The sequence below is a fragment of the Cebidichthys violaceus genome, unplaced genomic scaffold (assembly GCF_023349555.1).
Source record: "Cebidichthys violaceus isolate CVI_PGR_0920_01 unplaced genomic scaffold, fCebVio1.0.p SCAF_13, whole genome shotgun sequence".
NCBI lineage: Eukaryota > Metazoa > Chordata > Actinopteri > Perciformes > Stichaeidae > Cebidichthys > Cebidichthys violaceus.
In genome coordinates, this window is record NW_027176296.1 from 2,241,019 (window position 1) to 2,262,034 (window position 21,016).

At 42.2% G+C, this 21,016-nt stretch overlaps 1 protein-coding gene across 6 annotated transcripts in view; it reads right to left on the reverse strand.

Annotated features, from left to right (window-relative positions):
* The window catches only part of LOC137870257 (voltage-dependent R-type calcium channel subunit alpha-1E), an 87,189-nt gene that overhangs the window by 13,559 nt on the left and 52,614 nt on the right, over positions 1-21,016 (reverse strand). For 2 of the 6 annotated variants that reach the window (XM_068707331.1, XM_068707335.1), the window contains 28 exons: positions 20,383-20,486; positions 19,308-19,423; positions 19,004-19,057; positions 17,847-17,888; positions 16,446-16,541; positions 16,022-16,231; positions 15,760-15,872; positions 15,456-15,568; positions 14,837-14,968; positions 14,029-14,098; positions 13,719-13,836; positions 13,423-13,490; positions 13,103-13,194; positions 9,418-10,329; positions 8,966-9,216; positions 7,917-8,022; positions 7,259-7,388; positions 6,693-6,752; positions 5,693-5,799; positions 5,196-5,292; positions 3,702-3,862; positions 3,380-3,517; positions 2,577-2,778; positions 2,096-2,260; positions 1,234-1,344; positions 1,061-1,141; positions 680-865; positions 404-495 (listed from right to left, as the gene is read on the reverse strand). In XM_068707331.1, the coding sequence (XP_068563432.1) occupies positions 404-495; positions 680-865; positions 1,061-1,141; positions 1,234-1,344; positions 2,096-2,260; positions 2,577-2,778; positions 3,380-3,517; positions 3,702-3,862; positions 5,196-5,292; positions 5,693-5,799; positions 6,693-6,752; positions 7,259-7,388; positions 7,917-8,022; positions 8,966-9,216; positions 9,418-10,329; positions 13,103-13,194; positions 13,423-13,490; positions 13,719-13,836; positions 14,029-14,098; positions 14,837-14,968; positions 15,456-15,568; positions 15,760-15,872; positions 16,022-16,231; positions 16,446-16,541; positions 17,847-17,888; positions 19,004-19,057; positions 19,308-19,423; positions 20,383-20,486 (4,127 nt within the window). The remainder of the gene's footprint in view (positions 1-403; positions 496-679; positions 866-1,060; positions 1,142-1,233; positions 1,345-2,095; positions 2,261-2,576; positions 2,779-3,379; positions 3,518-3,701; positions 3,863-5,195; positions 5,293-5,692; positions 5,800-6,692; positions 6,753-7,258; positions 7,389-7,916; positions 8,023-8,965; positions 9,217-9,417; positions 10,330-13,102; positions 13,195-13,422; positions 13,491-13,718; positions 13,837-14,028; positions 14,099-14,836; positions 14,969-15,455; positions 15,569-15,759; positions 15,873-16,021; positions 16,232-16,445; positions 16,542-17,846; positions 17,889-19,003; positions 19,058-19,307; positions 19,424-20,382; positions 20,487-21,016) is intronic. The other 4 variants (XM_068707334.1, XM_068707336.1, XM_068707333.1 and 1 more) reach the window with 3 other exon arrangements.

Sequence of the window (21,016 nt, forward strand, 5' to 3'; positions counted from 1 at the left end):
ATAGCCATTTCATTATTTGACCCACTCTGCTTTCTGTTTTGCAGAGCTATTTGCAAAGGAGGTAAGTGGTACACTGCAGCTTCTATCCCCGCTTGACACTGAGTAGCCCCTTGGGTACTTAGAAAGCAAAGCTTAAAACCTAGCAATGTTATTCACAATACATTAAGGAAATGTGTTATTTTGTGAACCAACTGTAGCAATGTGTGTAATTTGGATCACTGCTGGATCTCAATGTAACTGAGGCTAACTATTCTGGAGTACTGAAGCAAAGCGACGGGATTTAGCTGAGAGTTGAATTTCAGATTGGATCATGGAAACAATTGTGTCTATGTTGATCTGAAACAAACAACAAAAAGTCTAACGCTACTTGAAAATCAGGACTGAAGATCTCAAGGTGTCCTACCTGAACAGCAGCATCAGAGCACCAGAGAAGGTCTTGAAGTTGTTGTGCTGCGTAATGTGAGTCTCCTCGTTCAGCTTAATGTTCCCAAACACCTGATTCACACAGATATACACACAAAATCCTTAACAGTGACAGAAATTAGGTCATCTCATTATGCATGTGTTTTTTGTGAGCATTTATATTTCACCATAAAACAAATATACTTATGATGTTGATGAACGCTGCGTAAAATCTCCATAGAGATACAGAGGCCGATCTACCATATGTCTTTCTAACCTGCATGCCAATGATGGCGTAGATGAAGAAGAGCATGGCGATGAGCAGGCAGACGTAGGGCAAAGCCTTGAAGGACTGGACGAAGGTCCACAGAAGAATCCGGATGGTGTACCCTTGTCTGAGCAGTTTGATCAGACGGGCTGCTCTGAACAGCTTCAAGAAACTCATGTTGAACGTATCAACAAACTGTAAGAACACAGGGGAGAGGAAGGAAACTGTTGTTTTCTAGTGGCGCTGAGGGATGTCAGCTTGTCATACACGGCAATACAGTATTACTGTTCACATAAATACTTAAAATCGAGGGAAACGATGTGCAGAGAAGAAGAGAGTCGAAAAGAAAAACTCTCTCTTTCAGTGTCAGTCTTGTGTTTTTCTTATTACCTGCAAGTCAACCACGATTTCTGTGATGCTGCCCAACACGGTGATGAAGTCGAAAATGTTCCAAGTGTCTCGAAAGTAGTTCTGTAGAAACAGGAAAGATGCTTTCAGCCATTTCTAAAGAGTGACCTCAAAATGTACATTCCATCAGGCTGTGCGTTGCTCTTTTCTCTCACCAGAAAGCCGAAGGCCATGATCTTGAGGACGCACTCAACGGAGAAGAGAACAGTGAACGCTGTGTTCAGGTGCTTCAGTACGGCCTCGTATGCCGGCGGGGCAGAGTAATACTGGAAATAGAGAGGTGGCAGGGGTTAAACTACGTGAAACCTGTGTCATGAAGATTAAAAAGCGGAATATTCCCAAACCAGTTCACTGAACTTCAGCCCTGCACCCTGCTGATCTACAGGTTGATGGAAGATTCCTCCAGACCCATAAATAGTGCCTCAGTCTCTGCACCTTTCATCTGTCGCACTATAAAAGGAGTCATTCCTCGAGGGGCGGCAGCCACAGTTAATGAGGTCATGCTAAATAGCAGCCCCTGGACATTATAGATCAATATTTAATACAGGCTGAGTCACCCTGCGCCTGTCTGTCCGTCCATCTGTCTGTCTGAACAACCAGCACAGCCGAAAAAAAGGCCAGTTCAGAAAATAAACAGTGGTGAGGGAGGGGTGGGAAAAATTAAAACATCAGCAGATCTAAATGAAAACATCACAGTGTGTGGAGGTGGTACTTAAACAAAACACACCAGTATCCATATTTCCCGTTAGAAGTGACACATCTTGGCTTATTTTAAAACCAAAGTGTTAACAGTCGCAAGTTCCTGACAGACTATGTTGCTGAGAGGCAACACAAGGTGTGTTTTTTTCCCCATTATCAAACAGGGATATGTGGAAAATGACACGTCATCTTTAGGAGAGAGAAGACAGATGTAGATTATGGTAGAAACTGTCACACTGGTTGTTGTCCTCTCATTCAGGTCCTACTGGGAGCTTTTGTCTTTCATTTTTTTCTCTTTTCTCTCTTCATTATCCTCACCTTCATCATCAGTACAATGGTGTTGAGAGCGATCATGGCCAGAACGGTGTACTCAAAAGAGGGCGACACCACAAAATGCCACAGACGGTACTGGAATGTGTGCCGGTTCTGGGGCATGTAACGGGTCAGGGGCTTGGCACCAATGGCAAAGTCTATACACGCCCTCTGAAATACAGAAAACAGGGAAAAAGGCTTATTTTCTGTTTGCTTTAAATCCCAAAGGGAAAAAATAGATGTTTCCCACAATAAGAAGAATATTTACGGATAACAAAGACAGTCAGACTACATTTTATCTATTTGGACTTCATAGACTAGACTGTAGATATATACTTTGCATAAAGTAAAGAGAAGAGAAAGGGAGACAGATAGGAAAACAAACTGATTAGACAGAAAGGAGCTTAAGGGTCATTAAACACATAAGAAAAAACAAAAGAGACAGAGAAAATGTTAAGTAGTTGTTCCTTTATCAAATGCCCTTCACCTCATTTTTTTCCAGGCTGCACTCCTCCATCATCTTATCACCCTGTTCCTGAAAGGTGATGATGATGAGAGCCACGAAGATGTTGACAAAGAAGAAAGGAAAGACGACGAAGTAGATGACGTAGAAGATAGACATCTCCATCCTGTTGCCGTGGCTCGGACCTCTGTCCTCCTCTGTCACATCCACTGAGTGCTGCAGAACCCTGGAAGAGCAGACACACAATGCTAACTAATGCTAACACTAATGCTATTAACAGCTCGAGCAACAACAAAGAAGAACCTTCACTGTTTGGCAAGACAGACACAGTACAAGAACAGCAATAATTTTCCTGTAACACCCACTGAAAATATATCAAACTCCTTAAAATCATTCACAAAATCAAGACTCTTGCCTACTTACAGCTACTTACAGTAGCTATTAGTTTAAGAAGAAACTTTAGTTCACTGGGGCGGGGATCGAAAGCCCATTTGCTACTTAGAGGAGGATATAATTTATTTCCACAGCAGCAGTCAATTAATGAGGGCTGGAACAGTACAAACCAACAAGCACTGCCAGTGAAATATTGGTAACCTTATTGTGAGATAACAAATGGCAAAGTCTTTGATGAGTTAATCACATATATTATATTTCCTTCATCAAAGATCAGATTTGACCATTACCGAAGAATAAGCCAGTTGTTAAAAGGTTATAACCCTCATAAAAGCTAATGAGCTCTCTAAGAATGGAAAATGATATGCGGGAAATCTCCTGCAGAAGTTTCTTAACCAGAATAAGAATTAGCTGATTCCAGACAAGACACTCACTGAGGCCATCCCTCTCCAGTGGAAACAGTGAAGAGAGTGAGTAGAGCCCAGATGACGTTGTCGTAGTGAAACTCGTGTCTCTTCCAGTCTCTTCTCTTCACCTCCTTCTTGTCCTTCGCATAGTCTATGTAGTAACCCCTGCATGAGAAGGAGGAGACCAAATGAAAAAACTTTAAGAAAAGTTAAGAATCATGTATAATTTGAAAGGCTGTGGAAAGATCATAACATCTGAAGCAAATAAATAAATAATTAAGAAAGAAAGAATGAAGACTTTAAATGGGAATGCAGAAAAGAAAGAAAGAAAGAAAAAAGGGAACATTACTGGCAGTCCTTCTCGGTGTCCTTCGAACTGTCGGTGCAGTAAAAAAATTTCCCCTTGAAGAGCTGCACAGCAATGACGGCAAAGATGAACATAAAAAGCTTATAGACAATCAGGATGTTGAAGACGTTTTTCAGAGACGTCACCACACAGTCAAACACCGCCTGGAAGAGAGAGACAAGTGAGGGGAAGAATGTGGTGAGATCAGGGATTTGGGTCCGTGCAGATGTGCACATACAAGCAGGAAGTAAAGGAAGTGTGACATTTCATTACCAGCATATTGTTTGATGCACAAAACTATCTATCTATTTATCTACTGTGTCCAATTTATGGCATTATCACACAGTAAAGAAGTTGAAAGTAGGGTTAAGGAGCAAGTAAAAGACTAGAGGTCGAGCTTCAACTGATTTCATGCAAGAAAAAAAAATCACACTATGCTATTTACAATGCCAATATTTGCTTATTGTTTTTCATCTAATTTCCAGACAACATAGCTCATTAAAGAATCAGCTTTTAATGTCTCAAACAGTAACACAGAAAGTTAGATTTTTACCGGCCTGAACCGAAACCAACGGCTGCCTGGAAAGTAAGAAAGGAATCTAAAGACAGCTGCTATGACGTACTAAAATATGCAAAACCATTAGTGGCACCTTAAGGTAAAGTTAATGTTCTTCATTCCCTCTCCCTGAATATAACGCGATGTGTGGATGTTATTAGTCGCAATCCTAAAATGAGCACCTGTTAGCACACACAGGCTGGCTAATTCCCTGCCTTCACTTTTAACTCTGCCCTCTCCTCTTATTGTCTGTTTTGGTTTTCATTCTCCCGTCTGCAAATCACCAGGTCAGTTTCAATTTTGTATTATTTCTTTTTCCACTAAGGAGAGTATTTGGTGCCTTAAAGCGTTATCCACCTATGTATGCATGAGCTTTTACACTTTTGTATGTCCTCTCCTCTCCACCTCGTGGACAGACGTGTGACGTTTGTTTGACAACACGTCTCCGATGCGCAGAGTTTGTCACATTATGGTTTGTCATCTCATCTGTCAACAAATTCTTTCTCTGCTCTCAGGTCTCAAAGGAAGAATCTTTAAGCAACAGGGCATGTCTCTGTCAGAGTGTGGACACCAACATGAGAAATATATAAAAGTATATACTTAAACATCATTAGTAAAATAAATGGTTAACAAAAGAGCGGATAGGATGGAAAGACTGACGTGTGTCCTATACTTGAATGTCAAGTATGCAGTTACAGGCTTAAGGTCTTCTCTACTGTGCATCCATAATCTTTGGACATCAGTCGCTGTTGTCCAAATGAAGTCAAGATGGATGTTTAGTCAAAGTCTTACTGTCTTTTTTTAAAGTTTAACTTAAAACTACAAATGGAGCATATTGGACAACAGGTGTCATGTTTGGCCCATCTCATAATAACTGATATTTACAGATAAAAATGATAGGAGTATGGAAACACGACCAAGATATCAAAGACATCTTTGACCTTGAGTTTAGGAAGTCTCTTGATGGTCTTCAGTGGTCTGAGGACACGCAGCACTCTCAGAGATTTGATGGTCTTAATGTCCCGCCCTTTGTTGTTTCTGTACAGAAAGACAGACAATGTGAGCATCACACCATAGCAGCTTAGTAATCATCACATTTTTAGACACTCCTTGATTGGTTTTTGCCACCTTATTCGTGCACCGTTATATTATGTTTAATCTAACATGTTCTACTTATGTTACACTACATTAAAAGTATTCATTCTAAGAGACTGATGACTTTTTGTGCTTTTTACCCCATCACATTGCTGCTGGTCAATCCCACAGGGGCATCACCCAAAGAGGGAGGAAAACAGGAAAGAGCGACACGTATATCAACAGTTATAACGTTAGAAACAAAATGGAGGAGAAGACAACATTTAAAGCAGAAAAATGTAATTTACAGCTGATTTAAAGACACTTTGATGTTTAGATATGACAAATAAATCAATTGACTGACGAGAGGGCGAAGGCCACCAACGCTCCCACCACGACGATGAAGTCTAGGATGTTCCACAGGTCTCTGAAGTAAGAGCCATCATGGAGGAGGAGACCCTGGTCGATCATCTGAGGACAAGACAACAGTGTGCCATGAAGAATCCAGGACAGTTTCCAGGGATGGAGCCAACTTTGAATTCATATCTTTTTAGGTTTTCCCAAGAGTCAGTGTAAAGCTCCTGAACAAGTTGAATGAAATGAACATTGAGCCTGACAAAGCTGTTTGTTTCTCTGAGGGCAACATGGCGCAGTGGTCCCCAACTTGAGGACTGGAACCCCTACAATCAGTGGCAAGGGGATTAACAGCACAGGAACGAAAACAAAACTGTCGACTATTTCTGCTGCACAACAATACGCTTATTTCTTTCAGACATTATTCGAATATTTGCCCCTTTTTTTGGTAATTTTTCAAGTATTTAATTTAATGTGCTAGTGCTGTAGTGCATGTAAACATACATGCTTCAGTGATATCACATGTTCTGTTAATAACATGACCGTTATTACCGGGTGATCGTGGCTAAGTGGAGAGCAGAGCCGCCTTTCAATCAGAGGGTCGGCGGTTCGATCTCCTGCTCCGCTAGTCTCATGTCAATGTGTCCTTGAGCAAGACACTTAACCCCAAAATTGCTCCCGTAGCTGTGCCTACGGTAGATAGATACTGAATTGTAAGTCGCTTTGGATAAAAGCGTCTGCTAAATGACAGTAATGTAATGTAATAATAATAATATACTGTAAAAACAAAAATATTTTCTGAGATGGTTATCGTACCATGAAAATCTGATACTGTTTCAACCCTTGTTTCAAATAAAATGCCACACCCCTCCCTCATCCTTCCCATTACCAGTGTGCCACCACACTCTTCATCCGTCCAATAAAGACCAAAATGCCCCCAAAAATGAAAAAAAAATGAAAAACCACAATTTCTTGCAATCAATCACCACATAGTTTACACAGCAACCTACCTTTATAATCATTTCAAATGTGAAGACTCCGGTGAACACATAATCAAAATACCGCAGAACCTGCAGAAGGACAGTCAAGAAGGCAGATCAGAAAATCTGATACATCTAGAATATAACACAGATAATAAACTTGTGTTCTTTACAAGGAGAAATTATTCAACTTGTTGAGTTAATTTCATGACATTTAAGACTATTGTACTTCACAAAATCTAATCTTGTGGATGTATGAAGGTATGAAACTTAAATGATGGCAGTACAACACAAGATAATTAGCTGAATTCCTCCCATAAACAACCACTCTTACTGTGTCTTAGACTGCAATTTCCTCACTCATCGACAATTTAACCGCCCCCCATCAAACATAGGTTGCTCATTGCAAAACTATTTTTTTTTCAGAAAATTTAATTCTTATGGTGCTTTTGCTGCTTAGTGTAGATGAAGCCCAAGGCACAGATAAACAATGATTGGGATCGTATCTCAAATATTCTGGCTTCTACTTAAGTCATTTAATGTTACAGCTGTCCCTGTGTCAGCTGTGATATATACATGAATGTGAATACACAAACCTTATTCCAGTTAGAGGAGGTGGCTACAGGGTCCTCAGCAGCCAGTGCTATACTACTAGCGGCTATGACCAGCAGGATGGACATTTCAAAGTACCTGAGGTTCACCACGTAGTGACACGCTCGACGCACCCTGAGAGAGAGCAGATGGCAGAGTGGAGATGTGAGGCAGAGGTCAGGTACCATATTTACTCAGAGTGAGACTGTGGCCCAATCCCAATTTGCCCCCTAAAGCCTTGAACCCTGAATCCTCAGGGTTAACTTAATGACATCACCTGTCAAATGGTTGAGTGTGAGAGGCTGCAAGGACTTAAAATAGTATAAATATGAAGGGGAAAGCACTGTGTAAATTTAATATGCCAGGCTGTACACCCATGCGCTGCCCTTTTCTGTTTCAATTTTTATGCCTCCAGCTTCCCCTGGTAAACCTGTGTTTAACGTCATAACGCTATGAATTGTGGGTAATTGCCTCAAGCAAATTCTGCAGAAATGCAAACTTATGGACTAAAATATAATGGCAGCAGGTTTAAACAACAGGGATGAAATCTAATCAAAAGAGATCAAATGTCCAAGTTGTAGCAATTTCTTTCAAGAATGTGTGATGTTTGGAGTATCACCATTCCCCTGTGTTATAAAGTTGATCCTCGTGGTAGCAACTTACAGGTTGTCAGGTTTGAAGAGGAACATGCTGTCTGGATTCACAGTGTTGACAGGCTTTGTCTCATCTGCCTCCTCTGATTTACAGGTTTCAGGGTCCTTACTGATGACTGGAGAAGGTCAGGAGAAGAAGATGATGAGGTGAGAACAGATGTGAGGAGGAGAAGAGTCGTGTAGAATGAGAGGATGATAGTGTGGATACAAACAAGGAAGGAGGCACTTCAAAGTTGCAATCTTAGTGTTCTAAATGGGATTTGAATCTGTAAAATACCCACTGAGAATAGTTTGAGCCCAGCAGTGGTAAACTGAATCAGTGAGCTATGGGTAGAGATGTTCAATGCTGTGCCGAGGCTTCGTAGCTTGTGTCGAGCAATGCAGGAAGTTTCTGTGAAGTGTATAAAAATTTAGCCTACTGGGGCAAAATACAGTGGCCTATATATCACAGATCAAAATGTTTGAGATCATCTGTAATATATCTGCCTGTTTGGCCAACAGGTGGTTTATGTGTGCACATGGAGCTTTGACAAATGAACCCTTTTGCAAACCTATTTGCTGGAATTGCATAGAAACAGGCGGCAACCTCCAGGATTAAAAAGTGAAGGCAATGCGGAATTGCCTCAAGCTTACATTCTCTCTAATAGCCAGCAGGGGGCGACTCCTCTTGGACGATTGTATAGAAGTCTATGAGAAGATTATCCAATACAGTATAATGTTAATTTAGTAAATTATGGTCCCATTTAGAGTGAAAGAGACAATAAAACAGGGTATGCTTTAGGGCGTGGCTTGTGACTGACAGGTCACTACCACAGCGTTGTCAAATCTGGGAGTGTTTTTTCAGTTTCAGTTCAGTTCAGCTTCATCCTCTCATGTCATTTCTAGTTGTAAAAAAAGATGTTGATGGCCAAAAAGCTGAATTTGAGACCAAAAAAGGCCGTCCAGAAACCAATGGGTGACGTCACTGTGGCTACGACCACTTGTAATATACAGTCTATGAATAAATATGAAATCAAGCAAGACTCTGCAACTGCATGACCTATTTCTTATCTCAAATACCCGTAATCGTGGAGAGCTCCAGAGATGAATGAACGTTGGGCACATCGATGATCACACTGGAGCTGAGCTGAGATTTGTCCTGGTCATTGTCCTGGTCTGTCTCATTCTCTTCTTTATTGCTCTCTTTGGTGACAGGAGGAGACGGTTCTGATTGCTGAGGATGTTCTTCCTGCTTCTGAGGACACTGGTCACCAGGGTGGCTCTGGTTGTCTGGTGGCTCAGTGTCGCCTCCCTCACTCATGTCAGTCCGTCTGAAAATACAGATATAATAACATCTCCAGGTCATTGAAAGTCATTGGCATCAAACATATAAATGGGATGACTCATGATCGGGGACATTTGCTGCATCTTATACCCCTCTCTTCTCCAAATCATTCTAGTCTCTCTTCACTTTGATTTAACTTGTTTACCAAATCCTAATACTAACACTAAAAGCTGTTGGTCTGTCTCACCTGCTCTCATCAGGTTTGGACAGTTTTTCCTCCCTTTTAGTCTCTGCCTCCTTCTCCTCTACTTTCCCTGGATTTCTCCTCCTCTCTCTGCTGACCGAACGACTTGGCAAGTGGTTTCCATTCCCGGATGATGACGCTTGACTTCTGGTTCCGCTCTGATGATCACAGTGATGCAGCGCCCTCCTTCCCCGGATTACACCGTGACCGCCCATCTCAGGAGTCAGTGTGTCAAGGTTATCTGGTGGTCTGAACTTCTTTACTGGCCTGTGTTGACGCTCGCCATTCAATCTCTGCCTCGGACGCTCGCTGTCGGTGTTGTGTTGCTGAATAACCAGTTTTCCGCTCTCAGTGATGGAGTCCGATTCGTGAGGCTCTGGTACAGGCAAACAAACATCAGCAAGGGGCACGTTCGTCGCATTCAACGACTCTGTTGCCAGTACCACTGGGGGTTCTGATATGTCACCAGAGGGGGGGGCATCCAGAGGCGTATCCACCGACATGGAGGAGCCTGAAGCCTGGTTCTTGGATGGGGAGTCTAAGGGGTCCGCCAGTTGCTTCAAACTCCCAGTCTGCTCCATGGCCTTGCGGTGCAGTGACAGGGGACGTCCATGTTGGGTCTGGGCTGAAACAGGGGGCCCGTCCTTCTCCTCACTGGGGCCGCTGAACAGGATCTCTCGGCTGGACATCTGGCGGTGTCTCCGCAGCTGGCTGGTCCTCTGCTCCCACACTGACATGGTCATCCTTTTTCTTCTCTCTCTCCTGGACATGAAAGAGTTAGAGGAGTTGAGTGGTGGGGGTGGACGGCCCTCCCTGATGCTGCCCTGGGTCTCCTCCAGGGAGCAGGAGTAGGTAGGCCGGCTGCGGTGGATGGCTCTTTTCCTGTACAGGTAGGGCCGCCTCCTCCGGCTTCCCCTAAGAAGAGAAAGAAAAGGCCAAATGTCAGCATATAGAAGCAGACAATGTAGTAAATGCAGCACCACATTTATCATACATATGGTTTAAGTTAAGGTTAATGTCTTAGTGATGTAGTTAATTTGGTTTGAGGCCAATTATTTTAGCTAGTATTGATATTTATTGATCCAGGTCTGAAACCATTTTTGCATGCTATGTATTCACCAAAAGTCTAATTTGATTCAAAGTAGAGTTTCTGAATTTGCGTAAAGGTTCCCTTTTCGTTTTATGAAATGTAAATTAGCAATCAATACATTTGAACCATGTGGTTTAACAACAGAGAGCTAAATCATATCAACATGAAGCAATTTATTGGATTGATGAAGATGTTAGGCGATAAATTAACCAAGCCAGGAATTGTTGTGTGACTATAATAACAAAAAGAGTAAGATGCAGAATGACACCAGTGGAATAGATACAAAGAAGGTGGAATAAAATGAGGCTGGAGAGTTTGGAGGTACAGGACAGAGCATGAACAGAAGACTATACAGGATGAGGCTGGGACATTTGCCCATTTAAGAAAATCAGACAGGCGTTAGTGAGAGATTGAGAGAGCGGAACAGACAGTGTTACTTACTGGAACGTGGACTCTTGTGTGGTCCGTGTTATCAATGAGCGATTGGTTGAAAACAAGACATTAGTGCTTTTGTGAGCAGAGACATAACAGACCAGGAGACACACAGCGAACGATCCTCAACGATTAACACAATGTCATCGAAACAACCATTTATAGACTGTTAATGCCATTTACCAGCTGTCCGGAATTTCTTATTCATATGTAAAACTGTTCCATTAGAAGACTAAACACACGGATGAATTATTCAGTAAATATTCAGTTGCAACATTGTGTATTTTGTCTGCAACAGGACATTTCTACTGTGCACATCCCTTCTTTAAATGTTTGCAATGAATACATTTGGTCAGAAACTGACTGGACTGTCGATGCTTCGCTGTGTGTCTCCGCTGGAGCCAAGCGGCACATTGACAAACAAGATGGTAGAAGTATTAGAAACAATCAAACAACATTCATAAACATCAACAGTAAGCGCAACATTGATAAGAAGACATCTTAAGTAAGATTGAGATGTTAGACAGTCTGAGCTACGGTATGGGTACAGGTAGAAAACACAGAGATGGGCTCCATCAACACATACAGGAAAAGAGTACATATTTAGATACCTTTTGAACAAAACCAGCACATTGGGATGCACCACCCGCAACTCAGAGCACTCACACATTAGCATTCTTTTCGGACATGCTAGTAGAGCTAAATGAGGCAAGTGCAGAGCTTCAAAATAATAGCATAACAATATTCAGAATATTCAAGAGCATTTTGGAGAGGGATTAAAGACTTCACAATGGAAGAAAAACTTTACACACACTGAACTAAACTATCCAAATATTCCAGTCAGTGAAAAGCAGGGATGTGTGTGTAATTTCAGTTTTTCTTCCTTTGATCATGCTGACCAGATGCATGCGTTCCCAAAGTGAAATCATCATCAGCTTTCAACATGCTGCATCCCCCTTTTTTGGAGCAAATGCTGTCATGCAACTTTCTTCCAGGTCAGCGGGGGCAGGTACCGCCGGGGTTTCATAGCTGACATCGCCGATGAGACCAAAGACCCCTTAAAGTTCAGAGTGTCCTCTATGAATACAGATGGCGGCCCAGACGACCCCGTGGTATTCCTGTCTTCTCTATGGGCTCTGACAGGACTCTGACCCTAACTGGCTAAACCAAAACTGATACACATCTCTTGTTTTCTTTTTGCTCTGTTCTAATTTCTTTTCCATTTGGCAAGTTTTAGGAAAATGGCAAGGTCTCCAGAAAGAAAGAAACAAAAATAGACAGAAAAAAAGAAAGACGGTACATATTGTAACGTTAATAAAATGTTTTCTTGTAAAATCTTCCACATGCCCATGCAACAAACTGCTTGATTCTCAATACACAGCGTGCATACAGAGCCAGAGGTCCCCACTCTTGTGCATGCGCATGCACCTCCGCCACCTACGACAAGGCACTGTGCAATCAATCCCTGAGAAAAAACACAATCTATTCTGCAAGCTGGAAACCTGAGCATTGAGAAAACATGGTCACGTTATCAAAATTTCCACAAGTGAGAACACTTCAACAGATCAAAGCCTGCACACACTTTATTTTACTTTCTTTATAATATCAACAATATTCACTTTGCTGAACCCAGAAGTACATTACTGTAATGGACACGCCATGTTAATTTGGAGACTAAGTAACCCTGTCTCCATGACAACATCATAAGCACCTCCCACTCAGGAGTAGAACCAGTAACCATGGAGACATATACTTCAATTTAGAGCAAATTACAGTGCTGGGGGCAGGCAGAGGGGAGACAGTAGACTTTTCAGTAGAGACGTATCAATAAGTTTCTAGTGGGACAGCATCAAATACTGATTCTCTCAACAAGTCCTAAATGACATTTAAGTGAACAACTTGAAGCTTTGTAATGATGACCCTTAGCCTCCATCTATAACTGCATGACGTGGTTAGTGAGCCAAATCTACTTCAACCTAATGATGGACTCGCCATTTGCTGGAGGCTACAGCAACTCGTGCTAAGTGTTGGCCCTGCAGGCCAGTCCTATATAGACAATCCCTGGAGGAAGGAAGGATGGAAGGAAGGAGGGAGGGAGAGGAAGAGGGAGACAGAGGGAAGAGAGGAGGAGGTCAAGGAGGGAGAAAAGCTGCATACAGCACTTACTCTGAAGACATGAAAGAGGACAACGGTCCGACCTCCTTCGCCTTCTGGAGAGCGTGCTTCTGGTTGAACGCTGCCTCGGCTTCCTCTTCATCCTGATCAAAAGAGGAAAAGAGGAAAAGAGCAGAAGGCGACTGAACAACTGTCGTGTCTGTGAGTTTAAATAATTAAACAGAATCAAAGTGATGAGGGGAGATGATAGCAGGACTAGACACGGTGGAGTGGAACGATTATTAGGACTTTTTAGCGTTTAGTAACAGAATCTAACAAGAATAAAAGCAGATGAGACCAGGTTTGTTCTTTCATTTTCACTTGTTTATTACCTTGGTAAGTTCTTGTGCATTGGCGAGGTTATCCACAGCAATGGCCAAGAAGACATTCAGCAGTGTGTCTTGTTACAGCTGAGTTAAGGACATGGGCAAAGTGCAACAGGGCAAAGCAAAGAATACCGACTGACAAAATGATTGATTCAAAATAATATCAAATGATGGTACCTTTACTTTAGTAATAACGGTAGAAAGTTAAGGTTACCTACTTAAAGGAAGGTAGTAAATGCTGTTTATGACATTTGGGAAGGAAACCTTTCATATTTAATTGAAGGAGGAGTATTAAAGGATACAGTTTCCAAACAGTGTGAGCACTATAAAGTAGATAGAGGACCACATGCCAGACTTCACTCCTCCTTGAGAGCGAATACCGTTGTACATCACCTCGTTCCAGTCCTCTCCAGTCAGGATCTGAGAACACACACAGCACACACAGATTATTATCCAGTTAACTATCCTGAGCATCGCTGTTGAGCTGAGCTATAAACAGCACACTTGCTAAAATGCTGTTACACTCAAAATAGCATTTCCTGTATGTCGTCATTGGCTGTATTAAACTTGTGTTTAGTCGAGAGCATTAAATTGTCAGGTTTATTTCCAGACCTGAAAGACTGTCATGATGGCTGCAGGAAAGGTGTCAAAGTTTGTCGGGGTGTAGTCTTCAAAGATGAACCTGTGAGAAACACACACATATGAAAGGTACATTTTTGTCTCTTTTTTTTTAGGCCAGTGACAAGCTAGCATGACACGTTTGGTAAAAATAGATGCTTTTGGTCTTATGTTTTCATTTGGTACCCTAACATCGTCTCTCTAGCTTTAAAACTGAGCCTGCTAAAACTGAGACGGGCAGGGATCCAGATCTGGGTCTAGTTTTTCTACTTTATTTCTATTTCCTCAGTCAGAGAGAAATCAATTCTCCTCTCTGACTGGCCTCTCTGACTGACCAGCTGATGTGTTTTTTTCCCCTTGTGTTCTGTATTCTTGAGGCCAGTCTTTACTGAAGTGACAGCTTGTGAGAAACAGCATCAGGGGAAAACCAAGCAACAAAAGCTGTGACGAAGAAAGTCTGAAATCTCGACCGAGCTCACACAGTCTGTTGGAAAACAACCGTGAACAGGACAATCTATTCTCCCCTTAACTGTGCAGTTAATAAAGACGAATCTACCGAGCCATGAATTTTACTTTAGCTTTGTTCTTATGTTTGTGAATGTGTCTTTACTGGAACCACAGGAAATGAATAATGAGCCAAGTGGGAGACAAAAATATCTATAATTTCTGCCAGATGGATTTGATTTGTCTTTAGCCTGCGTGGTTCCTCACTGGACTCAATTTCTTTATGTACTCATAGGGAGTGACGCACAGAACAATAAGCATTTTAATCAGACGACTGTGGGCGACTATTCAGCGTTACCTGCCACCGAAGAGCTGCATGCCAAGGAGTGCGAAAACAAGGATGAAGAGGAAGAGGAGGAAGATGAGGGAGATGATGGACTTCATGGAGTTCATCAGAGAGACGACCAAGTTTCTCAGAGACGCCCAATACCTTGACAGTCACAAAATACCACATTAATGCAAAAACAATTTCTAAAATGTTTTAATGAAAACTTTATTAAGGGGATCTCCACTGATTTTTCACATCAAACTCTGTTGATAGGTCTTAAGTTGTACTACTACACATGTGAAAAAGGTCTAATAAATCGCCTCAAGTGCTGCATGTACTTTCCTTTTTGCTAGGGATTTTTGAATGTAATGGAAATATATATATATTTAAATATTTATCCTTTTCTCTTGACTGCAAGAGCTTATTTTTGATGCACTTGGTTGTTGCTGCATTGATATATATATATATATATTAAAAAAGACTACATTTAAAGAAATGAAAAAAACATAAAATATAGAAAACAGCATATCACAACAACATGACAAACATAACACAACTGCAATCTTTCAGTCAACAGTAAAACGCTCCATGTAAATAATACAAAACATCTCAACAGATGGTAAAGAGTTAGGAAGGCTGCGGCACTAACTTGGTGATCTTGAAGATCCTCAGTAGACGGAGAGCACGCAGGACACTGATGCCAAAGGAAGTGCCAGGCCTGAAGAAACCCCACAGCACTTCAAAGATGCTGCCAACGATCACCTACAAACAAACATAAATACACATACTGAGTTTATACCGACAGCTGAAGTGACAGAGAAAAGTAGGAGAGAGACAGAGAAGATACTACAAACACAGACACAGAGGAAGCGAGGGCTGATGCTGCATAATTCAAGGACACAAGCAGGATTTTCGGAAAAACAAATATGAAGAAAGGGAGACTGAGTACTGACGCTGCAGTCAAAGCAGTTGAATGAGGAATGGAAGTAGAGACGCGGTCCTAAGCTGTACATCTTCAGAAACATCTCAGTCAGAAAGAGAGCGAGGAACAGGAACTCTGCATAGTCTGGAACGACAAGAAAAAAAAAGGGACATCAATCTTGAAACTTGCATAAACAATTATATGATAAAGCAACACCTTTCAGAGCCATTTAACTGATTTACAGTGGTGACAAAAAGTTGTATCAACTGCCTCAAGGTGTTACTGTGTCTCACAGAGGAAGTTGGACAGCCAGAGAGGCTGGTTGTGGTGAACAATGGCCACACACAGCGTGTTGAGAGCCACAAGGCCCAGCACTGTCCAGTAGAAAGTGTGTGTCTTCACCACACGGCGGATGGAGATGCGCAGGAGACGCTCCTTGCGGCGGAAAAATGCTCTTGGACCTCGCTTGGCACTCCTGATACTTGCTCTGGCCATGGGGATGCCTGCAGGCATGAGAAGGAGACAGAGAGGGAAAGGTAACTAACTGTGCTTGAACAGCATGTTCCTGTTCCGTATCTCGAACTGTGATCCTGACACTGTTTACAACAGCGTCAAACATGCACTTCTACAGCTGCAGCAGAGCTCAATGTCCCCAACTGGAGTATGCCTTACACTGTATGTGCTCATATTCATCAGCCTGTCGAGACTCCCACTCACCCACAGAGGAGATGTCGCCATATTGTTCCTCCCCTGGTTGCCCTCGATGCCCCACATCCATCCCTCTCCTCTTGATGGTGGTGGCTCTCTTCAACACTGCGGACAGAGCAGGTTAAACATAAAAAAGTCCCGGAACGAGATGTTCAAACTGTATAACCGACACATTCTGTGAAATTAGAGGGAACATACCGTGAGGACAGTGACACAAAGCCGACTTTTGGGCAACATGACCACAAAACTGTATTTTTTGCACTTTTTGCTTTCGATCACATTGTGCTTGATCAGTGAATAGATTTTTGCCTTTTTACTGGTAGTATGTTAATGTGGCCCAAAAAACCTGCCTTGTGAATGACCACCCTTATATCTTTAAGACACTAATAGGTCGACTCAGGCAGTATCCAAGTGTGGAAACTTAAAATGCAATATAAAGATAAGGATGAAGCAAATGGCAAGAAGAAAATCACAACAAGGATTATCTGCATGACAAGCTAATGTCTGTGAAGTTAGCTGAGAGGGACTGTTAAACAAATTAATGCTGCAGTTGAATTCGATAAAAATTATCATTTAATGTTAGTGTAATGATCCAAACAACTGAATGCAAACCTTCTGGTGCTATTTCATGATCTCCGTCATGGCAAACCATGCTCCGAGGCGGCTTGACGGTCCATGCATTTCTCTTATTTGAGCTGCTGCCATACAGTATCAGGTTACATGCCGTGCAGTGCACACATGCCGAAGTGAGTGTGATGAGTATGTTTTGACCTTTTTCGCTGACTAATGTGTGTCCTACCTCCACTCATACCTTTCTGCTACCTTGTGATTTATGATTCTACTTGCAGTCAATATTTGTGTGAGGACTTTTTTTTAATAAGCTGTTGATCAAACACACAAACATATTGCTGCCATTTCACACACTGGGATGAACACTGAATCCTGTCAACACACACACACACACACACACACACACACACACACACACACACACACACACACACACACACACACACACACACACACACACACACAGACCAATGGTTGCTTAGGCAACCGCAGTGCGCCACCTTTCTTTTTAATCAACGCTCTCAGAGCTTCTGCATGTATTTCCATCACAACAGCTAGAGCCACTATCTGTTTTTACTACAGATTTGCATTCAATTTATTTTTACCTTTTCAGAGTGTCTTTGTTCTTTCAGTGACAGAAACATACCGAACATGAAACATACTTCAGTAAGGATTTGCCCTTTATGTGTTCGTATGTGTGATTTTGAGTGGCTGTGTGTGTGTGTGTGTGTGTGTGTGTGTGTGTGTGTGTGTGTGTGTGTGTTTGAGTGTGTGTGTATGTGTGGCAAATGAGGTGGTGAAGTTGGTGAGGGAGAGAGCAGAACAGAGGACGGTTCTCACCATAGACACCACCTGTACTCCACTCTGGGAGGCTCCTGAGAGCTGCCAATCAATCAACATTTAATAAAAAGCACTGCTGGTTTAGGGAGGAGCAAAGGTCACAGTAGAGTTGAGAGGGTCAGGGCAGGCACAGTATCTGTCTGTGGGACACTGTGTTTAGTGGCTGGTTTACCAGAATCAGTACTAAATCTCTCCATGTGGCACTGAGAGTTGTAGAGCGATGTAATAGTGTAAAGTGATCTGTGCAAGTGCACCACGCTCAATACAATATCTCCTGACTCGACATACTGTACTGTACTTTTTTTGTTGCAATCTTCAATTCAGTGAAATTTCGACCAGGAGGAACAACAATGCTTTGAGTTAGCCAGCATGCTAACATGTTCACAATGAGAGTGCTAAGTTCTATGACAGCAAAGCCTTCTACCCACTGCTGCCTAATGATTGATCACAGCATTGTTTAACATTGATAGGAATGATCACCTGACTTGTGGCACATTTCACTATGGCTACATGCTGATGTTATTAACAAGTAATAATGTTTATCATGTTCACAATCTTAGTTTTGCATCTGAGCATTTGCTAACGAACACATGTAAGTATCAGCTGAGGCTGATGGGAAGGATGGTTTTGTAGGTATTTGGTGATAAATCAAAAATATTGGACAAATTCAAATTTTGACCTGATGATGGCGCTAGATGAAAAGTAAGAGGATCGTTTTAGTCTGTAGGATTCATCCTCTAGGAACCAGGAATATTTAAAAAAAATATTTCTTGGCAATCCAACCTGTAGTTGTTGAGATACTGTATTTCAGTCTGGACCAAAGTGGTGGACTGACTGACCAACTGACCAACTGACATTGTCATTGGTTGTTGCTAGCATGGCTTAAAAATATCAACCAGATTGAATTGTAATTCAACTTCTTTGAAAAAACTATTTATTACTATATCCTAAAAAGTGGCGCGTCAACCTAAAATCACAGACAAATACATAATGGCATATGCTTGAATAGCCTTCATAAAGCACATTTTCATCAAGCGTACATGCCAGCATTAAACTGATTCAGTCGAAGAGAGGCAGAATGTAAAGCAATGTGAGGATAGCAAAAAAGGCAATGTGCACAATGAAACCAGAAAAAAAAAAGATTGTTGCCGACTTACCATCGAGGGCAGAAGGTCCTGAATTCTTATTCTCCTCTGCAAGCATCACTTCCTCTGGAAAGCAAAAAGTCAGACCCCGTTAAGAAATGAGCAGCCGATGATGGCTCAGATAGAAAGAGATATACAGACATCTTTTCGAACAATTACTACAACTATATCGCAATTGTGGTGGAACAAACAGGTTGCATCAGATAGTCCAAATGATAGGATTAGTCTTAAAGCTTAAAGTGAAGTATCGATTTTGCTTTTCTCATCAAGAGCCAAATCCTTGGTCCCCGTGAGCCGTGACTGGGACTAAAGCCACCTGCTCTGTCGATCCAGGCCCGGTAGCCGTTGAGCTCTCTCTCAATCTGCTGTTGGCGTCTCAGTTTCATGAAGGCCCTGCGGTTTTCCACCCTCTCCCTCTCCTTCGCAAATTCCCTGCAGAACAAAATCAAACCACAAAATCACTTATTTGCTCTTTGAGGGTACAGGGATTTATAGTCACATGGATAAATAAATCCTCTTGGAGACAATCACTGGGGGAAAATCTATTGTTGTCTTGAACTCTTTGCTCATTCAACCACAAGAGCAGAGGAGAGGGAGCAAGGCAAAGGAGGACTCTCACTGTGGAGATCCCGATAATGTGGATCCCCCATTAACCTTTACGACGTAATACTAATTAACTTGTATAGACCTTCACACCATGTACTGAAATAGCACAATTTGACTTGACAGCAGCTAGTTTGCCAACCACGCATCCAGCCAGTTAAAAAGCAGCGTACATTGTGTTGTCTGGCTACCAGCCTGTAGCCTGCCAGGTCCTACAGACAACACAACCGGCTGACTGTACTGTATACTGTAACTGTAGCCAATTTCAAGGGCCGTCTACTTTGAAGGATGTGGTGTAGCCATGGAAGGTCCGGAAAAAAAAGTAGCTGAACCTGCACCCAGTCTTCAAAAGAATCAATATATCTTGACAGAGATCAAAACTAACGGTGCATTTGAGGGGCTCTTAGTCTGTTAAGTTACTCCTTTTGTCCTCTGGGGGACATAAGGCCGAAATGATATCCCTGAGCAGTTTCGGTAACAGAATTTCTGTTACAGGGTGCTGTTGCTGGCTCTACGCCCATCCCCCTAACCTGGAGTGTCGGTGTGCTGTCTTTTGTTAGCCCCCTAACCTGAGACGAATCTGCCTTGGGAGATTAAACTCCCACCAGCATGGCTCTCAAGCCTCGTCACAATGTCCAAGCTATCTTCATCAAGTGATAATGTCAAAGTGCATCACCAATAAGTTTCAAGGTACCATTAAGTAACTGAAAAAAGAGCATAAACCTTTCACAAAAAGCTTAAAACCTTGATGAGTTTAATATGAACATGGACTGAACTCGTGAACCTACCCAGACAGGACTCCCAGCACAAGATTCAGGACAAAGAAAGAGCCGATGATGATGAGAGGGATAAAGTAGAGCCAGTTCCAGTTGGTGCCCAAGGCATCGTCGGTCTGAAACATCAAAATAAATTCTAAATTCAGTAAAATCACTTCAGGCTGCCATTGACAGATATACACAAGTGTAGGTTTTCGGGTGGCTGCTGAAGGTTCAAGTCAGAGTGCAGGCAGGGCATCGAACAGCTACTGTATATCATGTGTATTGATCTACACTGGCCTCATAGTTCGGAGGAGAGTGGAGGTACTGAAGCTACTGTATGAAGCCAACATAGAAACAGAGTACAGCATCTCTACGTTAGTGAGTGAGCCTGTGTGGTCAGCAGTCCTTTTTCAGCATGTCATCCTCCCACTTTCCTCCCTCCTTCACTGTTCATCAGCAAAGCTCATTCAGCATCACTTCAGACAACATAATACAATCAACCTGGCAAATCATCTGCCTTCATCCATCTCAATAAAAACTGAAAGAGCAGGCAGCGGACTGCAAATTACACCCTGGCAAAGCAGTTTGTGTGCGTGAGTGTATGCTTATGACTGTTGCTTTACTGAGATCTTTGGTAAAGGAAGAGAGGAGAAAGACTTTATTG